The following is a 25,039-nucleotide window of genomic DNA, read 5'->3' on the forward strand; positions in this document are numbered from 1 at the left end:
TCTTGGGTCACAAATCAAGCTTTGGTAAATTTAAGAAAACTGAAATCTTATCAAGTATCTATTCCAACCACAACACTATGAGACTATATATCAATTACAGGGGAAAAAACTGTAAAATATACAAACACATGGAGCCTAAACAATACGCTACTAAATAACCAAGAGATCACTGAAGAAATCAAAGAGGAAATCAAAAAATACCTAGAAACAAATGACAATGAAAACACGATGACCCAAAACCTATGGGAGGCAGCAAAAGCAGTTCTAAGAGGGAAGTTTATAGCAATACAATCCTACCTCAAGAAACAAGAAACATCTCAAATAAACAACCTAACCTTACACCTAAAGCATTTAGAGAAAGAAGAACAAAAACACCCCAAAGTTAACAGAAGGAAAGAAATCATAAAGATCGATCAGAAATAAATGAAAAAGAAATGAAGGAAAAAATAGCAAAGATCAATAAAACTAAAATCTGGTTCTTGGAGAAGATAAACAAAATTGAAAAACCACTAGTCAGACTCATCAAGAAAAAAAGGGAGAAGACTCAAATCAATAGAATTAGAAATGAAAAAGGAGAAGTAACCACTGACACTGCAGAAATACAAAGGATCATGAGAGATTACTACAAGCAACTCTATGCCAGTAAAATGGACAACCTGGAAGAAATGGACAAATTATTAGAAAAGCACAACCTTCCAAGACTGAACCAGGAAGAAATAGAAAATATTAACAGACCAATAACAAGCACTGAAATTGAAACTGTGATTTAAACTCTTCCAACAAACAAAAGCCCAGGACCACATGGCTTCACAGGCGAATTCTATCAAACACTTAGAGAAGAGTTAACACCTATCCTTCTCAAACTCTTCCAAAATATAGCAGAAGGAGGAACACTCCCAAACTCATTCTACGAGGCCACCATCACCGTGATAACAAAACCAGGCAAAGATGCCACAAAAAAAGAAAACTACAGGCCAATATCACTGATGAACATAGATGCAAAAATCCTCAACAAAATACTAGCAAACAGAATCCAACAGCACATTAAAAGGATCATACACCATGACCAAGTGGGGTTTATCCCAGGAATGCAAGGATTCTTCAATATATGCAAATCAATCAATGTGATACACCATATTAACAAGCTGAAGGAGAAAAACCATATGATCATCTCAATAGATGCAGAAAAATCTTTTGACAAAATTCAACAACGATTTATGATAAAAACTTCAGAAAGTGGGCATAGAGAGAACCTACCTCAACATAATAAAGGCCCTATTGGACAAACCCACAGCCAACATCATTCTCAGTGGTAAAAAACTGAAACCATTTCCTCTGAGAGCAGTAACAAGACAATGTTGCCCACTCTAACCACTGTTATTCAACATAGTTTTGGAAGTTTTAGCCACAGGAGTCAGAGAAGAAAAAGAAATAAAAGGAATCCAAATTGGAAAAGAAGAAGTAAAACTGTCACTGTTCGCAGATGACATGATACTATACAGAGAATCCTAAAGATGCTACCAGAAAACTACTAGAGCTAATCAATGAATTTGGTAGAGTAGCAGGATACAAAATTAGTGCACAGGAATCTCTTGCATTCCTATACACTAATGAAGAAAAATCTGAAAGAGAAATTAAGGAAATACTCCCATTTACCACTGAAACAAAAAGAATAAAATACCTAGGAATAAACCCACCCAAGGAGACAAAAGACCTGCATGCAGAAAACTATAAGACACTGATGAAAGAAATTAAAGATGATACAAACAGATGGAGAGGTATACCATGTTCTTGGATTGGAAGGCTCAACATTGTGAAAATGACTATACTATCCTAAGCAATCTACAGATTCAGAGCAATCCCTGTCAAACTACTAATGGCATTTTTCACAGAATTGAACAAAAAATTTCACAATTTGTATGGAAACACAAAAGACCCCGAACAGCCAAAGCAATCTTGAGAAAGAAAAACAGAGCTGGGGGAATCAGGCTCCCTGACTTCAGACTATACTACAAAGCTACAGTAATCAAGACTGTATGGTATGGGCACAAAAACAGAAATATAGATCAATGGAACAGGACAGAAATCCCAGAGATAAACCCACACACATATGGTCACCTTATTTTTGATAAAGGAGGCAAGAATATACAATGGAGAAAAGACAGCCTCTTCAATAAGTGGTGCTGGGAAAACTGGACAGCTACATGTAAAAGAATGAAGTTAGAACGCTCCCTAATACCATAAATGAAAATAAACTCAAAATGGATTAAAGACCTAAATGTAAAGCCGGACAGTATAAAACTCTTCAAGGAAACACAGGCAGAACACTCTATGACATAAATCACAACAAGATCCTTTTTGACCCACCTCCTAGAGAAATGGAAATAAAATAAAAAATAAACAAATGGGACCTAATGAAACTCAAATCTTTTGCACAGCAAAGGAATCCATAAACAAGACAAAAAGACAATCCTCAGAATGGGAGAAAATATTTGCAAACAAAGCAACTGACAAAGGATTAATCTCCAAAATTTACAAGCAGCTCATGCAGCTCAATAACAAAAAAACAAACAACCCAATCCAAAAATGGGCAGAAGACCTAAATAGACATTTTTCCAAAGAAGGTATACAGATTGCCAACAAACACATGAAAGGATGTTCAGCATCACTAATTATTAGAGAAATACATATCAAAACTACAATGAGGTAGCACCTCACACCAGTCAGTTGGCCATCATCAAAAAATCTACAAACAGTAAATGCTGGAGAGGGTGTGGAGAAAAGGGAACCCTCTTGCACTGTTGGTGGGAATGTAAATTGATACAGCCACTATGGAGAACAGTATGGAGGTTCCTTAAAAAACTAAAAATAGAACTACCATACTACCCAGCAATCCCACTACTGGCCATATACCCTGAGAAAACCATAATTCAAAAAGAGTCTTGTACAACAATGTTCATTGCAGCATTATTTACAATAGCCAGGACATGGAAGCAACCTAAGTGTCCATCAACAGATGAATGGATAAAGAAGATGTGGCACATATATACAATGGAATATTATTCAGCCATAAAACGAAACGAAATTGAGTTATTTGTAGTGAGATGGATGGACCTGGAGTCTATCATACAGAGTGAAGTAAGTCAGAAAGAGAAAAACAAATACTGTATGCTAACACATATATATGGAATCTAAAAAAAAAATGTTCTGAAGAACCTAGGGGCAGGACAGGAATAAGACGCAGACGTAGAAAATGGACTTGAGGACACGGGGAGGGGGAAGGGTAAGCTTGGATGAAGTGAGAGACTAGCACTGACCTATATACACTACCAAATATAAAATAAATAGCTAGTGGGAAGCAGCTGCATAGAACAGGGAGATCAGTTCGGTGCTTTGTGACCACCTAGAAGGGTGGGATAGGGATGGTGGGAGGGAGACACAAGAGAGAGGGGATATGGGGATATACGTATGCATATAGCTGTTTCACTTTGTTATACAGCAGAAACTAACACAACATTGTAAAGCAATTATACTCCAATAAAGATGTTAAAAAAAAGAGAGGGAGTGAGAACACAGCATCTTGAACTCAGCCAAACCTGACTGTTATCATTCCTCTCAATCCTGATATGTCCGCTTACTTGTTCAGTTGTACCCATCCTCCCTAGCTAGAAACCTCAAGATAATACTAGACACCAAGAACAAACTACAGGGGAAAATCATTTTTTGGACTTTTAAGAACTAAGCTTTTTCTCCTCCAGGATCTTCAAAAGAGCTTTTCCTCTCACTCACACATAGAAAGAAGTAGGTGATCTTAAGATCCAGTGACGCCATTTCTCTGAATCTACTCTAGGGGTACACTCACACAGCTACATAAGGAAGCATCTATGAGCATGTCCTTTGTAAGAGAGAAAAAGTGGAAACAGCCTAAATGTCAACTAATACAACACGGGCTAAATAAACCATGGTATAGTCACAACACAGAATACCATGCAACAGCCAAAATGAATGAAGTAGTTCTATAAGTATCAATACAGAAAGCACTCCAAGACTGATTGCTTAGTGAGAAAGGCAACTTGAAGAATGATCGATAATGTATCATAGTATTGGTGTAAATAAAATAACCAACAACAAATCAACAACCTAAAACAGTAAATTGTTTCCTATGGCTACATACATATGCATTAAATGCATAGAAAATGGTCTGGGAGAATGCACACAAAACTGGTAACAGTGGTTACCTCTGAGAAGGTAGGAAGGGAACCAGGGCTGGGAATTTTTGTCAAAAAATTTAGTGTTACCTGTATTTAAATTTTTTCACAAGTGTAATAATGCATTCATGTGTATGTAAATTAATTAAAGAATTTAAGGTAAGAAAATCATTTTAAAAATTCTATAAATAACAAATGTGGGAATGTAAATTTGTGCAGCCACTCTGGAGGTTCCTCAAAAAACTAAACATAGAGTTGCCATATGATCCAGTAATCCCATTCCTGGGCATGTACCCAGACAAAACAATAATTCAAAAAATACATGCACACTTATGTTCATAGCAGCACTCTTTACAATGCCAAGACATGAAAACAACCTAAATGTCCATCAACAGATGAATAAATAAAGAAGAATGTGTGTGTGTGTGTGTGTGTATAATGAAATATTACTCAGCCATAAGAAAGAATGAAATAATGCCATTTGCAGCAACATGGATGGACCTAGAGATTATCATACTAAGCAAAGTAAGTCAGAAAGAGACAAATATCCTCTGATATCACTTATATGTGGAATCTAAAATATGACACAAATGAACGTACTATGAAACAGAAACAGACTCACAGATATAGAGAACAGACTCCTAGTTGCCAAGGGGGAGAGGGAGGGGGATGGGGATGGAAGGATTGGGAGTTTGGGATGAGCAGATGCAAATTATTATTTATAAGATGGATAAACAACAAGGTCCTACTGTATAGCACAGGGAAGTATATTTGATATCCTGTAATAAACCATAATGGAAAATAATATGAAAAAGAATATATGTATAACTGAATCACTTTGCTATACAGCAAAAATTAACACATTGTAAATCAACTGTACTTCAAAAAAAATTTTTAATAAAAGCATTTCAACAGAGTAGGGGAGGTACAAGCACCTTGGAAGCATCCAGCCTGTGGGAATCAGGGAAATCCTCCCATATGTAGTGATACCTAAGCTGAAGTTGGAAAGACATCACTCCTCCACCAGTGGGTGCCAAGGGCAGAGGCTGGCCTAAACTGCTGCCCTGCTGCTCACTTGTCTTCTGCATCCTATGGGACTGCGGGGAGGACATACCCATGTGGTCAAGGCCATGGTACTTATACTCATCATGAAGCCATGTATCTATAAACAGCTCAGGTCCTCTCAGTACACAGGCTCAGAATTCACAAGGTCCCTACCCTGTCCCATTTCCCCAGGCTGTGTCAATGTGTAAGGTGTCAATGTGACCACTTGGTTCCTGAGGCCCACCATGTCTCTCTGTAGCTTGTCTACATATTTGCTCCATGCCTTAATTTTCTTTTATGCATAATCAGACTTACTAATTTAGATGGATCAAGGAAGGAGCCTGAGTTAGGAAATAATTGAAGGCAAAAAGCAATAGGAGCTATGGTAAGTTCGGTGAGGCCCATTTCAAATGCCATCCACACTGGCTTTAGGAATAGAAAGAGACAAGAGTATGGAAAAGAGTAGAAGAGATTATGAGCTCCCACTTTGGAGACAATTACCTGGATTCAAACCCTGATTTTACAGCTATCGTCACTGTGATCTTGGGAACGTGGCTGAAGGGCTCTGAGCCTCAGTTAACTCATTTGTAAAGACACTGGTTATAGATTCACAAGGTGGTGAAGATTAATCAGCACTGTGCTTGTGACACAATTAGCACAGAGCCTGGTGTTTAACAAGGGCTCAAAAAGGGAGTTGCTTATTGTTAGTGTTGCCATTAGCATTAAAATGCGAGCTACTATATTACAGCCTAACCTGGGAGTACTAATGAAGGACATTGTATCGTTATTTTCTATGGCGAGAAAATATGGGAAGTCGTTTCTGGTGGATGCATGATACCTAATCTATAACATTTACTAATCAGTTCCTAGAGTTGGTTTAAACAAAATACAAAGCTCTCGTTCATAAAAATAACTTTTTAATTAAGCAAAGGGATTCAGATAGATTCTTTATGGATTTCTGTGTTGTCCTGAAGTTTGCATTATTTGCTCATTTAAGGATCCAAGGTATCTGGTCCCACCCTTATTAAATTGTCCTTGTTCATTCATTCATTCATTCATCATTTATTCAACAAATATTTGTTGGATACCTATCAGAGAGACTTTTGCACAAAGTAGGCACCTGCCAATGTTTGTTGAATTTAAAAAATAATTGTATTACCAGAATCCAACCACATATATATGCATATTTAATTACATTCATAAATTCTTGAGTTTTACTTTGCTTGACCTCTGAAACAAGTTAGCTAATCTATATCCAATAAATTTTTACTTTTGAGGACTGCATTAGAAATTTTTCATTCCATTAAACCTTCCAGATTTCTCAAAGGTGGGAGAAAAAACCCAAATTCCTTGTTTAGTACAATGTTGTACCTATATAAGCTCACTAAATAATCATTTTCATTCCTAAAACATGAGCAGCTCTCTTTTCCATCTAAACCTCAATTTTTACACACTTTACTTTTTCATTTACAGTTGACATACTCAGCAGCAATATTACTATTTGCCAAATCACTGTGGATATTTTCACTCTTTGGCTAATCACTTTCGAGTTTAACAAAGTCAGATTGGAATCTGAATTTGTACAACTTTTCTCCAGATCAGACAGTCATAGAGTACACACACCCTTTGAAGGCATATACCATGGAGGGAGTTAGCAATATGAGAACCATCATCCCTGCTAGAATACATCTCTGAAAAAAACCTATAGGTTGACAAGTTTCATTACCCTTGATTTTTATGCCCACCATTTGAAAATGCTAAAATCTTTAGGCAGTGAAAAATGCTGGTGTTTTAAAGCACAGAGATAGTTAGAAGAGGAAGGCAAAAACTCGAATCCATCCCATTCATAGTTCCAGAGCCCCGGGGAACTCCGCAAAGATGCGCTGCACCAGGAGAGCCTCCCTGCGGTCACCCAGCTCATGCTACCAATGCTCCATGTACTGGCCATGGTGGCATGAGTCACTGTATGCATTGCGGAGGCCTTGTCACATCGTCCAAGATAAAAAATATAAAATGTAATGAGGGCTTCCCTGGTGGTGCAGTGGTTGAGAGTCTGCCTGCCAATGCAGGGGACACGGGTTCGAGCCCTGGTCTGGGAAGATCCCACGTGCCGCAGAGCAGCTGGGCCCGTGAGCCACAATTACTGAGCCTGCGCATCTGGAGCCTGTGCTCCGCAACAAGAGAGGCCGCGATAGTGAGAGGCCCACGCACCGCGATGAAGAGTGGCCCCCGCTTGCCACAACTAGAGAAAGCCCTCGCACAGAAACGAAGACCCAACACAGCCATAAATAAATAAAAATAAAAAATAAAAAATAAATGTAAAAAAAAAAAACTTTATTTAAAATGTAATGATTTAGGATCATGAGTACATGTAAGCAGAAGATACCCATGGGCATTGTGCAGAGTGGAAAAAGCCAGTCTCAAAGACTTACATACTGTGCAATTCCACTGATACAGCATTCTCAAAGTGACCAAAGCATAGTGATAGAAAGCAGATCAGAGGTTGCCAAGGCTGGGGGGAAGGATATGATTACTAGGGGGTAACTTGAGAGAGTCACACCTTGAGGCAGCACAGCAGCCAGGGCAAACGTAGACAGCCAGGCTTTCACCAGGGCCTTTGACAACTGAAGCAAGCCAGGGAGGCCATCTAGGAGGTGAGGGGTCTGAAAGCCCCGTTGTGCTTCTGAATCAAGCTGGGATGCTCAACCTGGAGAGAAGGTGTGGAGCCATGTATATATGTCAGGAGGTATGGCCTGGCTGCTGTAAGCAAATATCTACAGGGCTGTTGTGTGGGAGATAGAGTAGATTTGCCCTATATTAACTCTGAGGGCAGGTCTTATATCTGCAAGTAGAAGCTAGATGAAAGCAGGTTTCAACTCAATATAAAGAACTGTCCAACAGACCTTCTTTGACAGGTAATAAGTTTCCAGACACTGGAAATATTTGAACATAGATCAAATGACCACCTGTTAAGGATGCTGTAGGGGTCCCCATCAAGGGCCGCCATCCCACTCTAAGAAGATGATACCAACAATGAAGACACTGGAGGTAGGGGACCCTGATCTGAAGACAAGATCCAGTGCAGCTCTTCCCTTTTAAGTTTTTCAAACTCCATTACTGTGTATCTGCTTTCCTGAACACATTAACTCTTTGGTGGTTCATCATATCCCAAAATAAATCTCACCTCCCCAGCAGATCTCCAGGCCTCTTGTTAAGAGAGACACTGCCTGCACTGCTCCTTCCTCCCCCACAGAGCCTGGCATGAGGTGGGTGCAGAAGGGAAGCTCTGTAAACATGTGAAGCCAGGTGAATGATAGCTTTGGCATGCCCGAGGCAAGAAGCCAGCCTGGCTGCCCGCCGAAGTCCTCTTGCACTGAGAGTCCATATATTTTATGACCTCGGAGTGCTTCCTGGCACAGACTCCCCACAATGGTGATTCATTTCTCCTTTGCAGCTTTGTCAGTATTTGGGTTTTCTACTTAGTTCTCAGTGAACTAGCTATCACAGTTATAGCTCCCTAGGAAATGCCATACAGTAACTCTGTCAGGGTTTTTATTTGCTTGGCCAAATCGTTTTATTTCAGCAAGGTGTTTTATTAGCTTAGAGAGTCATGAATCATTTCAAAGGTAGATGAAAGATGACCCAGTACACAGAATTTTATATGAGATGTTGTTCTTTCTACTGAAGATCATGTCTCCTTGATTAGGACTGAGATCACTTTAACTTCATGCATATTATGAAAAGTGAACGACATCGGCATACCTGTGCACCCACCTGGCCAGAGCAAAGAGGTTGACTCCAACACCCATCTGGTTACCATCACTTGGGAAATCTGTCATCAACATGCAGGGTAATCATGGTCCCAAACAAAGCAGTTTGAAGCTCCTTCTCTGAAACATATGTCCTCCTGGGCCCAAACCACACCAGTGATGAAGACTCCATGAAGTATGAGGGTGGCTATGAGAAAAGAGTTGTATTAGTTAGCGTAGGCTCTGCTATGATGCAGTAACACCTAAACCCTTAAATGGCTTAACCCAACAAACATATATTTCTCATTCTCATCAGATTTCCAGTGAGGTTTGGTCAGGCCTCATTTCAGGATGACTCAGGAATCAATCCTGTCCTCTTCCATCTTGTTACTGCAGGAAGAGAGGAGGGAATAAAGAACTCCACCCACTTCCATCCTTTCCTCTCTTCCTCCCTTCCTTCCTTCTTTCCTTCCCTCTTTCCTTCCTTTCTCTCATGTTAAGATTTTATTTTTTAAAGCAATTTTAGGTTCACAGCAAAATTGAGGGGAAGGTACAGTGATTTCCCATATACTCCCTACCCACACACATGCAGAGACTCCCCCATTATCAACATCTCCCACCAGAGTGGTACCTTAGTTACAACTGATGAACCTACATTGACACATCATAATCACTCAAAGTCCATAGTTAACATTCTGGTTCACTCTTGATATTGGATATTCTATGGGTTTGGACCATTGCATAATGACATTATCCATCGTTATAGTATCATACATAGTATTTTCACTGCCCTAAAAATCCTATGTACTCTACCTATTCATCTCTCCTCCCCAATCACTGGCAAACACTGATATTTTTCTTTCTCCGTAGTGTTGCCTTTTCCAGAATGTCATATAGTTGAGACCATACAATAGGTACCCTTTTCAGATTTTAGTAATATGCATTTAAATCTCCTCCATGTTTTTTCGTGGCTTGATACCTCATTTCTTTTTAGCACTGATTAATATTCCATTGTCTGGATGTACCATAGTTATCCATTCACCCAGAGAAGGACATCTTGGTTGCTTCCAACTTTTCGCAATTATGGATAAAGTTTCTGTAAACACATGTGTGCAGATTTTTTTAAAAATTAATTTATTTATTTGTTTTTGTCTGTGTTGGTTCTTCGTTTCTGTGCGAGGGCTTTCTCCAGTTGTGGCGAGCGGGGGCCACTCTTCATCGCGGTGCACGGGCCTCTCACTGTCGTGGCCTCTCGTTGTGGAGCACGGCTCCAGACGCGCAGGCTCAGTAGTTGTGGCGCACGGGCTTAGTTGCTCCGCGGCATGTGGGATCTTCCCGGACCAGGGCTCGAACCCGTGTCCCCTGCATCGGCAGGCAGACTCTCAACCACTGCGCCACCAGGGAAGCCCCATGTGCAGATTTTTGTATAGACATAAGTTTTCAAATCCTTTGGGTAAATATCAAGGAGCGTGATTGCTGGATAGTATGGTATGTGTATGTTTAGTTTTGTAAGAAACTGCCTAACTGTCATACAAGGTGGCTAAACCATTTTGCATTACCACCAGCAATGAATGAGAACTCAGCATTTGGCGCTATCAGTGTCCCAAATTTTGGCCATTCTAATAGATGTGTAGTAGTATCTCATTACGTATTGTCTTAATTTCCTTGATGACGTTCGCCCAGTTTTAAATGCCTGGGCCTGGAAGTGACACTCATTGCTTTCATTCACAGCCCACTGGCCAGAACTAGACATAGCCCAGCACCTGACAGCAAGGTCTGAGAAACACAAGGGAGCACCTGGGCACTGAGAAAGAACAAATGCCTTTGCCACAGGGCTCAACCCCCTGAGAATGGCTTTCTCAGTGCCTCCATCCCAACTTGATCTGTCACCATGGGGTCCAGGTTTGTTCTGGTGTGCAAGTTGGACTGGGAAAGCAGCCTCACTTCTGTGAGTGAAAAAGAACTGGGACTTATAGCCCAGAAAGCCTCTTCTGGAAGCAAAGTCAGGAGTTAGATGTACTGGACCCCGGAACATCTGGCTGACCTGGGGCACATAGCAGAGGGGGCTGCAAGGGTCTCTTCCTCCTCCTCTGTATTCAAATCTGAAAACACCCAGCCAGCAAACAAATGCAGAGCAAGTGAGCACAGCCATGCCTCTGCACAGCCCTTTGCTCCCTGTGCCCAGGGAGGCAACTCGACTGGACACCTGCAGAGCTGGGCTGCGACAGAATCCAATGGCACCACACACCTGGCCACTCGGGACCATGGCCGCTCAGGTGTGGTATTTTCTCTAGACCCTGACCTCACTGGCTTTTTAGCGGCCAAAGTCCCCAGTAGGAAAGTCAGGCATGGGAGTGTCCTACATATCATATCTCTTGTGCCAATTACAAAAAAAAAAAAGATAATCACTAAAGAAATAGCTTGTAAGATGCAGCAGCAGCTCATCTGCAAGTGAACCAGCCAAGCTGCTCAGATATTATATTATACTATTATGGAATTCATGTTAGCATCTTCAACGTAAAGAATCATTTCAGTGAACAAAGTCCTTTTTTTTCTTCCAATTCCTGTTTTAATTAGAAAATTGATGGAAAATCTAGAACTAGCTCCCTATAGCTAGTTTTAAAAAAATCTATTTGGAAACCTTGAAAATATTGGTAAATTATAAAAGAAATTGAACTCTGATACTTTTCTTCTATTTTATTGTTCCCTATTCTCTGAAAAGCCTCCAACATTGTATTTCTATAGCTCAGAATAAGGATGTATTTTCCCCTTAGAACCTGTAGGTATTCTAATTATATGTAAATCAGTTCACAGAAATAAATATCCATGGTTAAAGGACATTTAAAATGTTAAAAGCTTTTTCTCAACTGTTCACTGTTAAAAAAAAAAAAAGTCTATTTTCAGAACCCTGGTAGCTTTAGCCCTCTTTCATGACCTCACAGAAGCACCGTCTCATACGATGCCATTTTTCCTGGGCTGTTCTCTTCCCTGAAACACCTCAAGCGGGGATCACAGTTTGAATCTGATTTTAAGGCAATTCTATGTTGTTTTTTTTTAAACATCTTTATTGGAGTATAATTGCTTTACGATGGTGTGTTAGTTTCTGTTTATATCAAAGTGAATCAGCTATACATATACATACATCCCCGTATCTCCTCCCTCTTGCGTCTCCCTCCCACCCTCCCTATCCCACCCCTCTAGGTGGTCACAAAGCACTGAGCTGATCTCCCTGTGCTATGCGGCTGCTTCCCACCAGCTATTTTACACTTGGTAGTACATATAAGTCCATGCCACTCTCTCACTTCATCCCAGCTTGCCCTTCCCCCTCCCCGTGTCCTTAAGTCCATTCTCTATGTCTGCGTCTTTATTCCTGTCCAAGGCAATTCTATGTTAATCACCTTTTTTTAACAGTGAAAACTTTTTCCCCTTTTATTCAGAATCAAAACAGACGATTGGACAAAGAAACTGAATAGAAATTAAGAAAGTTGTTCCCATATTGAAAAGGGTATCTTAAGTAAGGTCCTTTATGTGCTGAAAACACTGCTACAGATGTATGTTTAAAGTGTCATGATTTCCCCAATATCTGAATTCTACTCCGCTCTAGTCTCCTGGCCATAAACACCAACAAAATGTTGATGATTCCCTTTTCTGTCTCCACCCCTGTGTCCTCAGCTCACATGGCTAAATGCCTATTTAATATCTGCACTTGGTTTCTCACAGGCATTGCAAGCTGAGCGTGTCCAGAACCTAATCCCTGATCTTCTGCAAACCTGCTCCTCCCCCACTTTTTCCTTCTCCTCCCCCACTTTTTCCTTCTCAGCAAAGGGCAGCGCTGTGTGCTGGTTTCTCAGGGCAAAAGCCTAGCAGTTATCCTTCCTTCTGCTTTTTCTCTCACAGTCCGCTTGCAATCCATCAGCTAAGTTCTACTGGCCCCATCTTCAAAATTTGTCCAGAATGTGACCATGTGTTATCACCTCCACCATCATTATTACCCTGGTCCAAGCCACCATTGTGGCTTGCCTACATTTTTTGCACCGATCTTCTCCCTGATTCTGATCTTGCCCTCCTATAGTCTAATTGGAACACCACAGCTAGAATGATCTTTTGAAAAGATAAAGAGAGTCATGCCACTTCAATGCTCTAAACTCTCCATGACCTCCCGGTGTCAAAGCAAAGTCTTATTTATACAGATGGCCAACAGGCACATGAAAAGATGCTCAACATCACTAATTATCAGAGAAATGCAAATCAAAACTACAATGAGGCATCACCTCACACTGATCAGAATGGCCATGATTTAACATCTACAAATAATAAACGTTGGAGAGGGTGTGGAGAAAAGGGAACCCTCCTACACTGTTGGTGGGAATGTAAATTGCTGAAGCCACTATGGAAAAGAGTATAGAGGTTCCTCAAAAAACTAAAAACAGAGTTGCCATATGATCCAGCAGTTCCACTCCTGGGCATATACCCAGACAAAACTATAATTCAAAAAGATTCATAGCAGCACTATTCACAATAGCCAAGACATGGAAAAAACCTAAATGTCTATCAACAGAAGCATGGATAAAGAAGATGAGATATATATATATATACAATGGAATACTACTCAGCCATAAAAAGAATGAAATAATGCCATTTGCAGCAACATGGATGGACCTAGAGATTATCATACTAAATGAAGTAAGTCAGAAAGAGAAAGACAAATACCATATGATATCACTTATATGTGGAATCTAAAATACAACACCGATTATGAAACAAACTCACAGATCTAGAGAATAGACTTGTGGTTGCCAAGGGGGAGGGGGTGCGGGAGGGATGGATTGGGAGTTTGGGATGAGCAGATGCAAACGTTTATATAGAGAATGGATAAACAACAAGGTCCTACTGTACAGCACAGGGAACTATGTTCAATATCCTGTGATAAACCATGATAGAAAAGGATATGAAAAAGAACGTATATATGTATAACTGAATCACTTCGCTGTGAATAAAATACTTGAATAAAATAAAAGTTTTTTAAAAAGCAAAGTCCTGTTAAAACGGCCCATAAAACTCCCTTTGACCTCATCTCCTACAACTCTCCCCTGACTCCCTCAGCTCCAGCTGAGGGCATTTGTTTCTCAAACTCACCAGGCCTGTTTCCACCCCAGGACCTTTGTGCTGACTGTTCCTTTGCCGGGGATGCTCTTGCCCAGATATCTGCAAGGTTCTTGCTCCAGCATCATCCCGACCACTGCAGCCGTAACATCCTCACTCCTAGCCTGCCCTCCCTTCCCTGCTGCATCTTCCTTCACATTTCTTGTCATCTAACATACTTTATATTGTACTTTATCTTTTCCTTCTTCTAGAATATAAACTCCACAAGGGCAGAGATTTTTAACTGTTTTGTTCACTGCTACGTCTGTTCGCTTAGGAACATTACCTGGCACACAGTAGACACTTAACAAATATTTGTTGAATGAATAAATGAGATTCAGTAGTGACTCAATACATTTGGTTAAACTAGGGACTCATCCTCACATTGCATGCCTGCTAACACTTCTCACTCGCTCATTTGTGGCTCGTGAACCCATGACTGGTCGAGGGGCTCCTTGTGATAGGACCAGCAGGTGCTAAGCTTGTAACTGAAACTTAGGTGTATGATTTTCAACATCTGAATGTACTCGTAGGCCACTCACTGGATCTTACTTCTGAGCTGGGCTCGCTGTGCAGGGTCAGTCACTGCAGGCATCTTGGTGGTCTGGGGGGGGGGGGGTTTCTGTACAAGTCTATCACACCAGGGACTGAGGTAGCCCCAGACCACTCATCTTACAAGAAGACAGAGCTGCAGGGGTCAGAGAGTAGGGGAGATTCTGAAGAGAGCCACATGGATATGAGTAAATGAGACTGTCTCTATACCTTTTCGGTCAGGGGAGGGTTATGAGTAAAAATGTAGATTTGTTTCACTAAGTGCTAGTATGCCTGCAGACAGGTATTTGAAGAAGTGAGAAGCGACTTCTCCCCTCCACCACAGATGCCATGCAGCTCTGTCTCCTGCAGGCTCAGGGAGCTGCAGGCACGAACTAGTCTGTGAGCCCAAGAGATACTCCAGGAGACCTTCCAAAACATTCAGGAAGGGTCAAGGGCCCAAGCAGCTGGGGATGCATAAGACCTTTGGACTTTCGGGTTATGCTGCTAACATGACCTCATCAATAGCCAAAGACTGGCCGGGTCTGGGGATACTTGGACCCCACTTGGGTGACATTACCAGCTCTGCCAAGTCCTGGATGCTCTGCCTTCTGGCCTTATCAACCTGGAGGTGAGGCTTGGGGTTGGGGTCACTTGTCACTAAAATAAATCAGCAGGGCCCATTGGGAGTGCCGCTTTTAACAAGTCCCGAAAAATTCCAAGATGTGATGAAATGTAACTAAATATGTCACAAGCAGAAAGGGCAAGAAATGTTTCCAAGTTTCATTCACTCTTATGAAGTGACATCTAGTAAGAAAATGAATCCGATGAAGAGGAAAAGGTGAATTATGATATTAAAAATTCATTTCCATTTAACAAATTTTCTATTAGCATCACAATTCAGGATACTTTAATAATTAGAGCCTCACATAGGTGGCATAATTGGCTGCCTCACTGATAGGATCTAAGGGGCACCAGAAAAATCCCTGCTCCCAAATCCCTTCTTCAACCGCCTGAGGTCACCTACCAGGGCTGGACAGAGCTGACTCTTCCCGGGTTCCTCCTCTAAATACACATTCCCAGGGGTGGGGGGTCAGCCACTCAGGCCCACCCTCCCCGGAGAGTGGACGGAGCAGATGAGAGTCCCAAAGCAAAGACTGAGCGTGGGAAGTGAGGTTCTAGGCGGCCACCCCGCACACCAGGAGGCTTGTCGGCCTTGAGTCCATCTTCACAGTCTGACCTGTTCCTGCTGAAGACAAAGGTGCTTGGGAGGACAATGCTTTCTGGGAATTCATAGGAGAGACAGCAGGAATAGTGCAGTGGGACATCCTTCAGCCAGGGAACAGTCCTGTCATGGTGTGGGGTCAGGAAGGGCAGGGGTGTGCCCTGCTCTCTGAGCAGCTCCACCTGACAGCACCAGTCAGAATGCGTCTGAGGACCCACTAGGTCCCCCTGCCTCCCTTCAGCCAGGTTTCTACTGAGCCTCTGGAAAAGAAAAGGATCCTGGTATGACGTATCCCAGATATCCACCCTCATGCTTTGATAACCAGGCAAGTCCAGAGGAGATAAGCCCCAGATCAAGCAATAATGCTGAGGGTCTCAGTGCCTCTGCTTTCAACCGTGACTCTCACACAGGGAAGGTGAGCTTATTCCCGGCACTACAGCCCCACCTACTCCCTGCCCTATGCGAATCTCCCCAAAGCAACCAGAGGGACTTCTGAAGTGCTAGACTGAGCTGCTCTGATTTCTCAGTTTAAAAGTCAGAAATACCTCCCCAGTAAGCTCAAGAAAAAGGCCCACATCCTGGCCTGGTATATCTAGTTGCACAAGATCTGGGTCCTGCCCCTTCTCAGGCCTCCTCTCACCACCTTCCCACATGACCCCTGTGTCCAGCTACAAGCACAGCTCCCAACATGCCCACACTGCTGAGGACCTATATGCTCTCCTCCGACAACCACAGCCTTCTCCATCTCGGGCTCCCAGGCATTTGAGTTGCCGCCTAAGGCCTGCTCCCAAAGGATGGGATGTCAAAAGGGGGCGGGGATAGAGTAAGTTAAAATGCAAGAAAGCTTGCTTATCGAGATTCAGCTGTTTTTCCTTAATAAATATTCCTCATATTGTTGCAAGACTTTGGTTAATTTCCAGAGTTCTGAAAAAGTTCATCTTGACAGTTTTCTACCAGCATTCTCACTGCTTTTAGGAAGGAGTAGGTTTTCAAAGGTCCTCACTCAGCCAGTCCAGAAGTGTTCTTGCCCGTGAATTGATTTCTGACATAGGTGCAAAGGCAATTCACTGGGTAGAGGATAGTCTTTCTGAAAATGGGCTGGAACAATTAAATATTCACATGCAATCAATCAATACATAAAAATGAAAAGAACTTTGATCCATACCATGCACCCTACAAAAAAAAAAAGCCAAAAGGATCATAGATCCGAATGTAAAACCTAAAGCTAAAAAATTTCTAGAAGAAAACGTAGCAGAAAATCTCCATGACCTTGGATATGCGAAGATCTTAGATACAGTGGTAGATATATGATCCTGAAAAGAACAAATCACCTTTGTGACCTTAACCAGTTTCCTTAAAATCACTGAACCTTAGTTCTATTTTGAAGGTGGGAAGAAAGTGCTTTCTCTCAATACACTATTTCTCCCCATCCTCTCTCTGACTGTGATTTTTTTCAAGGTAATGACACATCATTGTTGCGCTATGAGAGGTTATTAATACAGTACTAGAGAGTTTCATTTATATTGTTGGTGAGCCGGTCTAAAGAAGTGAGGATCGAGGTAAAGACTGACTGGCAGACTGAAACAGGTGGTAGTGACAAGATGTATAGGGACCCTGGAGGACAAAGATCTTAAATGCAATGGTAAACACATGATCCTTAAAAGAACAAAGAGAACTTTATCAAAATAAGAGCTTCTGAGCTGCTAAATCATTGTTAAAAGAATAAAAAGACAAGCAGCAGACTAGGAGAAAATATTCGGAAATCATATGTCTGATAGAGGACTTGTACCCACAATATAGAAAGTATTCTCAGTACAAACTCTCAAACAATTCAATTTTAAAATGGCCAAAATATTTGACCAGACATATATGAAAGAAGATACATGGTTGGTAATTAAGCACTTGAAAAAATATTCAACATCTTCAGTCATTAGGGAAATGCAAATCGAAACCACGATGAGATACCACATCACACCGATAAACTGGCTAAAATTAAAAAGACTGTTATATACCAAGTGTTGGTGAGGATGTGGAGCCACTGGAACTCTTAGGCTGCTGGTAGGAATATAAAACTGTACAGCTATTTTGGGAAATAGTGTGGCAGTTTCATAGAAAGTTAAATATATACCTATCGTATGCCCCAGTCACTCCATTCCTAGGTATTTAACTGGGAGAAATGAAAGCACATGTCCACTCACAGACTTGTACTTGAGTAGTCATTGCAGCTTTCTGTGTAATAGCCACAAACTGAACACAACCAAAATATTTATTAAGAGGTGAATGGGTAAACAAATTTTACTCTATCCATATAATGAAATACTGCTCACCAAAAAAGAGGAATAAAGTATTGATGAGTGCAGCGATATGGATGATTTCAAGATAAGTATGCTAAGTAAGAGAACCTAAACAAAAAGTAGTACATACTGTATCATTCCATTTATCTAAAATTCTAGGAAATGTAACTATATTCCATTTGTTCAATACAAAGTAACCTATAGAGACAGAGAGCAGAAGGTGTTTGAGCAGGATGGAGCAGGGGCTAGCATGGGTGGGAGGGCAGAAACACAAAGGGTCCCAAAAATGTTTTGGACATGATGGATATGTTCCCCATCTTGAGTGTGGTGATGGTGTCATGGGTATATACGTATGTCAAAACTTAGATTTCAAATATGTGCATTTTATTGTATGTCAACTATTCCCCATAAAGCTGTTAAAAATAATGAAGCCCGGGACCATCAATCAAATCAGTGTGTAGCTATAAGATCTTTTGTTAAGACATGTAAAAGAATTAATGCACTGTCCAGTAGAACTTCCCAGATGAACAAATGGGCTTTAGGAAGCTTAAGGGCAAGATCCCACAGAAGCCTAATCTCAACATAGGAGTAAGTGTAGAGAGAGGTGCACATTGAAATAATGGTGAAATGGAAGCAGCTTTTTAAGCATGAAGTGGGCAATCACAACATATATAGAAACTCCACAATGTTGTTAACGTGAGTTGTACTAATAAAAGTGCTGCCAGTCTGGGCTAAAAGGAACCAAGACTGTCCAAACTGCAAAAAGGTCTCTGATCCTTAACTTTCTATGGCCAGGAAGCAGGCTGAGAAAACTACTGGGCCACCAACATAGACCATTTCTTTAGAAGTAGCCACAGAGTGTGATGGAAAAGGAAGCTCATCTCAGAGGGCAGAGCCAAGAACCTAGATGGTAGAGTCGAGAGTTGGAGAAAATAAGGAACTGGAGCATCATTTCTAGGGAGCAGAACTGTGGTCTAATCGAGGAACACTCCCCATCCCAGAGTGGCAATCCCAGGCAACATTTCTGCCCAGCAGGATTTCAGAATTATTACAGACAATAATGTTATATTACAGATAACAGACTAGGTGGCTAGTCTGTTTGGAGAGGGAATATTTATTGCTATGATGCTATCCTTGTTTCACCACGGTATGCTGGGTGTGTGGGAAGCAGATCACCTGTCTTTTTTGTTCATTAGGTCTCCAGATCAAGAAGTGCTACATGTGGATTTTATGTAGAATACATGATCCTGGATTTTGAAAATTATGCCATGATTGGATAAGACTTTGGGGGGATCTTCAAAGGGGAAGAGTATATTTTGCATGGAGAAGGAAAGTGAATCATTCTGACAGAGGACAGACTATGGAAGATCTGTGAAAAGAAAATCAAAATAGAGTTGATATCGCTAAGAGAGCTCTCTAAAACGGAGCCAGCAACATTGCTAACTATTATAGAAATGCCAATCAAAACTGCAATGAGGTACCACCTCACACCGGTCAGAATGGCCATCATTAAAACGTCTACAAATAACAAATGCTGGAGGGGGTGTGGAGAAAAGGGAACCCTCCTACACTGTTGGTGGGAATGTAAATTGGTGCAGCCACTATGGAAAACAGTATGGAGGTTCCTCAAAAAACTAAAACTAGAGTTACCATATGATCCTGCAATCCCATTCCTGGGCATGTATCCAGGCAAAATTATAATTCAAAAAGATACATGCACCTCAGTGTTCATTGCAGCACTATTTACAATAGCTAAGACATGGAAACAACCTAAATGTCCATTGACAGATGAATGGATAAAGAAGATGTGGTCCATATATACAATGGAATACAACTCAGCCATAAAAAAGAACGAAATAATGCCATTTGCAGCAACATGGAAGGACCTAGAGATTATCATATGAAATGAAGTAAGTCAGAACGAGAAAGACAAATACCATATGATATCACTTATACAGTATGTGGAATCTAAAATATGACACAAATGAACTTATCTATGAAACAGAAACAGACTTTCAGACATAGAGAACAGACTTGTGGTTGCCAATGGGGAGAGGGGGTGGGGGCATGAAGGACTAGGAGTTTGGGATTAGCAGACACATACTATTATATAGAGAAGGGATAAACAATAAGGTCCTACTGTATAGCACAGGGAACTATATTCAATATCCTGTGATAAACCATAATGGAAAAGAATATGAAAAAGAATGTATATATATAACTGAATCACTTTACTGTACAGCAGAAATGAACACAACATTGTAAATCAACTATACTTCAATAAAATAAATCTTAAAAAAAAATAATAAAATGGAGCCAGGAAGCTGTTAAGGAAGTATGACTTATGCACATCCCAGCCTGGATGGAATCTAACCTACTGACCTGATGAAGTCATCCACAACACCTGCCAGATACTTATTGGACCCCTGCCCTAAAACAACTTGTGATTCCTTAAGGACAAATGTTCTCTGACTTGTATAAAAGTCAATCATAATTCTTACCAGGCAACAGCCTTGTGACTTTTTGTCTTTATAAGTTTCTGACTCTTTCTCTTCCTTGGAACACTCTTTTGAGCTTACCTGAATCGGTGTCTCCCAAACTGCAATTCCTAAGACCCCAAATAAACTCTTTTCTTTTGCAGCCTCCTGCATTGTCTTTTTTATTTTTCCAGTTAAGTTTTTGTTTTTTTTAACATCTTTACTGGAGTATAATTGCTTTACAATGTTGTGTTAGTTTCTGCTGTATAACAAAGTGAATCAGCTATATGTATACTTATATCCCCATATCTCCTCCCTCTTGAGTCTCCCTCCCACCTTTCATCCCCATCCCTCTAGGTGGTCACAAAACACTGAGCTGATCTCTCTGTGCTATGCAGCTGCTTCCCACTAGCTATCTATTTTACATTTGGTAGTGTATATATGTCCATGCCACTCTCTCACTTCGTCCCAGCTGACCCTTCCCCCTCCCCGCGCCCTCAAGTCCATTCTCTACATCTGCGTCTTTATTCCTGTCCTGCCCCTAGGTTCTTCAGAACATTTTTTTTTAGAGTCCATATATATGTGTTAGCATACAGTATTTGTTTTTCTCTTTCTGACTTACTTCACTCTGTATGACAGACTCTAGGTCCATCTACCTCACTACAAATAACTCGATTTCGTTTCTTTTTATGGCTGAGTAATATTACATTGTATATATGTGCCACATCTTCTTTATCCATTCATCTGTTGATGGACACTTAGGTTGCTTCCATGTCCTGGCTATTGTAAATAATGCTGCAATGAACATTGTGGTACAAGACTCTTTTTGAATTATGGTTTTCTCAGGGTATATGCCCAGTAGTGAGATTGCTGGGTCATACGGTAGTTCTATTTTTAGTTTTTTAAGGAAACTCCATACTGTTCTCCATAGTGGCTGTGTCAATTTACATTCCCACCAACAGTGCAGGAGGGTTCCCTTTTCTCCACACCCAGCATTTTCTGGGTTCCCTTTTCTCCACACTCCAGCATTTATTGTCTGTAGATTTTTTGATGACCATTCTGACTGGTGTGAGGTGATACCTCATTGTAGTTTTGATCCTGCATTGTCTTTTTTTAGTTAATGGGTCAGTTGCACAAATGGCCCAATTCTGAGTCCATAGACTCTCCAGTATGGCTTGGCCTCTCCACCCCTCAAGATGTGGAGTCTGTCTCCAGACCCTCTGACTCTAGGGTGACTCGGGAGCGTTCTTTGGCTGATGGGATGCAGAAGAATTGATGGTGTGCCAGTTCCAAGCCCAGGCTTCAAGGCTCCTTCTATTCTCCAGCTGTCTTCCTTGGTTGCCTGCCTGCAATATGAGAATAAGCCTGGGCAAGCCTGCTACAGGGTGCAGATCCTGGGAAAGTCAGCTGACGACCTAACTGCCTCCAGAAGCAGAGCTGCCTTGATGACCTATAGCTGATCACACATGGTGATCGGGTGCAGCTAAGACCAGAAAAACTATCCAGATGAGCTCCACCTAAATTGTCAATCTGCACACAGTGAGCTTGCTGTTGAAGTCACTGAAATTTGTTACACAGCATGGATGACCTATAGCTGATCACACATAGTGATTGAGTGCAGCTAAGACCAGAAAAACTGTCCAGATGAGCCCCATCTAGATTGTCAAACCACACACAGTGAGCTTGCCATTGAAGTCACGGTAATTTGTTACACAGCACTAGATAACTGATACACATGCATCATCTCTTGTAATTCTCACAACAACCAGAGAGATAGGGGCCATTGCCCCTGTTTTACAGGTAAACCTGAGGCTTAGAGCAAGTCTCAAAACTATCTCGGGTCATACAGCTAGTAAATGGCCTTGTAGTCATCTGAGCTGTGTGCCAATATTCTGGCTCTCCTTCCAGGCACTTGGTGAGACTGAAGTTGAACAGAGTTTCGGGATTTGTTTTGGACAAAAACTTAAGTGGAAGCAACGTGGATCACTTCTGGGAGAACGACTCTAAAGGAATGCATGATTTGTCACGTTCCCTTCCCTTGTTGCCATACCAGTGATGTACCAAGTGGTGACTGTCTCTTCCATCCAGGTCTCTGAATGTGATTTGGAGGACAGCTCCCAGCCAACCCACAATGGACATCACACATAATAGTGAAATAAACCCTTTGGGTGTAAGCCACTGAGATTTGGGATTATCATTATAGCTGAGCCTAGCCCATCCTGACTGATACAGCAGCTGAGCGAGGATTAAACCTCATATCTGTGTCATTCCAAAGCCCATGCTCTTATTCACAAGTGAATGGGTGAATAAGTGATTTTTGTCCAAAGGACGAGCCAGACCAACAGTGCTAACTGAAATGGGATAAAAAAAAAAAAAAAAGAGGAAAGACAACAAATCAATGCAATTGAGACAGCAGAGGTCAGAAGAACAAATTTTCTGTCCAGAGTTCAAAGAGAAGGCAAAGCAAGTATGGAGGGAGTATGGGAATGAGGTCCCTCCCGTCACAGCCCTTCAGAGCTGCACCACGGGGCTGAGAAGAGGGCTGGCTTCTGCCTCCCATTGGAAGGTCTCTGAGGAAGCAACTCAAAGCAGGCACGACCTGGTAGCCATGAACATGGGTGAGGCGACTCCAGCCCTTCTCCTTGTGGGTTAGAAGCCTCAGCAGTGACCCCGCCCAGGGGCAGCCCCCGACTGGGCCATCAGGGTCCCTGCCATAGAAGGGGTGTCTCCTCCCAGCTCGACCGCCCTGGCTGCTGCTCACTGCGGGATCTTCCTCCTCTCAATCAGGATGGCTTCTCAGCACTCCTGTCACTCAGACCTCTTCAACAAAAATAACCAAGATCATCTGAATAATCAACTCATGTCCTGAATCTGACATCTCACGTTGCCCGCCAGCAACTGTGGATTCAAATTCAACTCATCTGCCTCCACTTTGAACTCTCCAATTTAGGGGACTTTTCCAGATACCAAACTTTAATTCTATGCAAATCAACAAATACTTATCTGGGGCCTACTATGTGCACAGAGCTATGGCCAGTTAATAAATAAAACATCCTCTCTCCCTACAGGGATTCACCGTCTAGTAAGGGAGAAAGATGTAAGTAAAAGGGACCTTCATTCAAGGCCAAGTATGATAAGGGCTGTATTAGAAGGACAAAGGTAACCAGAAAACAGGGCAAGCAAGATTCAAGCTCTCCATGTTCCTCTCAGCGCCAGGACCTACTTGTCTGTGTGTTTTTATTATAATTTTCTACAATGCAATTCTCATTGGTTTTGCCTCAATAATGAGCAGTCTTGGAAACATAATTAAATGTTTGTAATCACTATAACAATAATTACAGTGTAAGGCAGGGATACAGCAACAACAGAGGTCCCCACTGTAGGAACGGTGGTGACCTGCGGAGGCTCCAGGTGGCTAGATCGTCTGAGGGGACCTCTGTCTCCCTCTGTGAGCAAAGCGTTCACACACTGATGTCCGTGGACCACTGCTTCTATCCTGCTCACTTCTATCACACACAGTGGTCTCCATACTTAGGGCTGTCTGCCTTTCCACTAAGTAAAATGCATCAGCTGGATGACAACAACATGCCTGGCCAGGAGATATTTTCCCCTACCCACTTCGAAGCTTTCAGCTGTCTTCTTAATGGTGGAGGTCAATGCAATTCTGGCCTGCAGGGACAGGGGGGCTGGGCTATTATCATTTCTAACACTACTGGTCACCCTGAGGATCCACCCTTCACACAAAGTAACCGGAAGAGGAAAAGGTTCTCTGCACACTGTAATAAATAAGGGAAGCAAAACTTATTGATTCAGATCCCATTAAGACAAAAGAAACCTGACAAATCGCCGAGAATGAAGCAGGAAAGACCAAGGAGGCGTCCATACATATGTGTATGTGAGTTAATAGAAGCCGTGTGGATATGAACTAGCAGAGACTTTTCTTGTTCTGCTGACTGGAGATCACAGATGGTGCACGTCAGAACGCCATGCCTGGCATGCAGTAGGTGCTCAATAAGTGCAAATTGAATACAATTAGAGCAATCCCATGAGCTGTGTGGGTAAAGAAAAGAGAACCTGCTCATAGGTATCAGGGTAAAAAATTAAATACTCTTCTCAACATAAGCTGGCAGATTTCTGATTATAATCACATATTCATTAATTTGGCCAAGAAATCTATTCACTACACATTTACTGAGCTCATGCTATGTTTCAGGCACTAGTCTAGGTACTGGGCTCACTGCAGGGAACAAGCCCGCCTGGAGACTGCGTTCTAGTGATGACGCAGACAATGAATCAGCAAACTTTAAAATCAGGTTGTGATTTGACCTATAAAGAAAATGAAACAGTGATGTGATAGTGCCTGGGGGAG

At 41.7% G+C, this 25,039-nt stretch overlaps 1 protein-coding gene across 4 annotated transcripts in view; it reads right to left on the reverse strand.

The window, feature by feature from the left end:
• Positions 1-25,039, reverse strand: part of FSTL4 (follistatin like 4) — a 734,451-nt gene that overhangs the window by 490,306 nt on the left and 219,106 nt on the right. For all 4 annotated transcript variants that reach the window (XM_068535874.1, XM_068535876.1, XM_068535873.1 and 1 more), the window contains one exon: positions 9,027-9,209. In XM_068535874.1, the coding sequence (XP_068391975.1) occupies positions 9,027-9,097 (71 nt within the window). In that variant the 5' untranslated portion in view covers positions 9,098-9,209. The remainder of the gene's footprint in view (positions 1-9,026; positions 9,210-25,039) is intronic.

This window comes from Eschrichtius robustus, chromosome 2 (assembly GCF_028021215.1).
Source record: "Eschrichtius robustus isolate mEscRob2 chromosome 2, mEscRob2.pri, whole genome shotgun sequence".
Lineage (NCBI taxonomy): Eukaryota > Metazoa > Chordata > Mammalia > Artiodactyla > Eschrichtiidae > Eschrichtius > Eschrichtius robustus.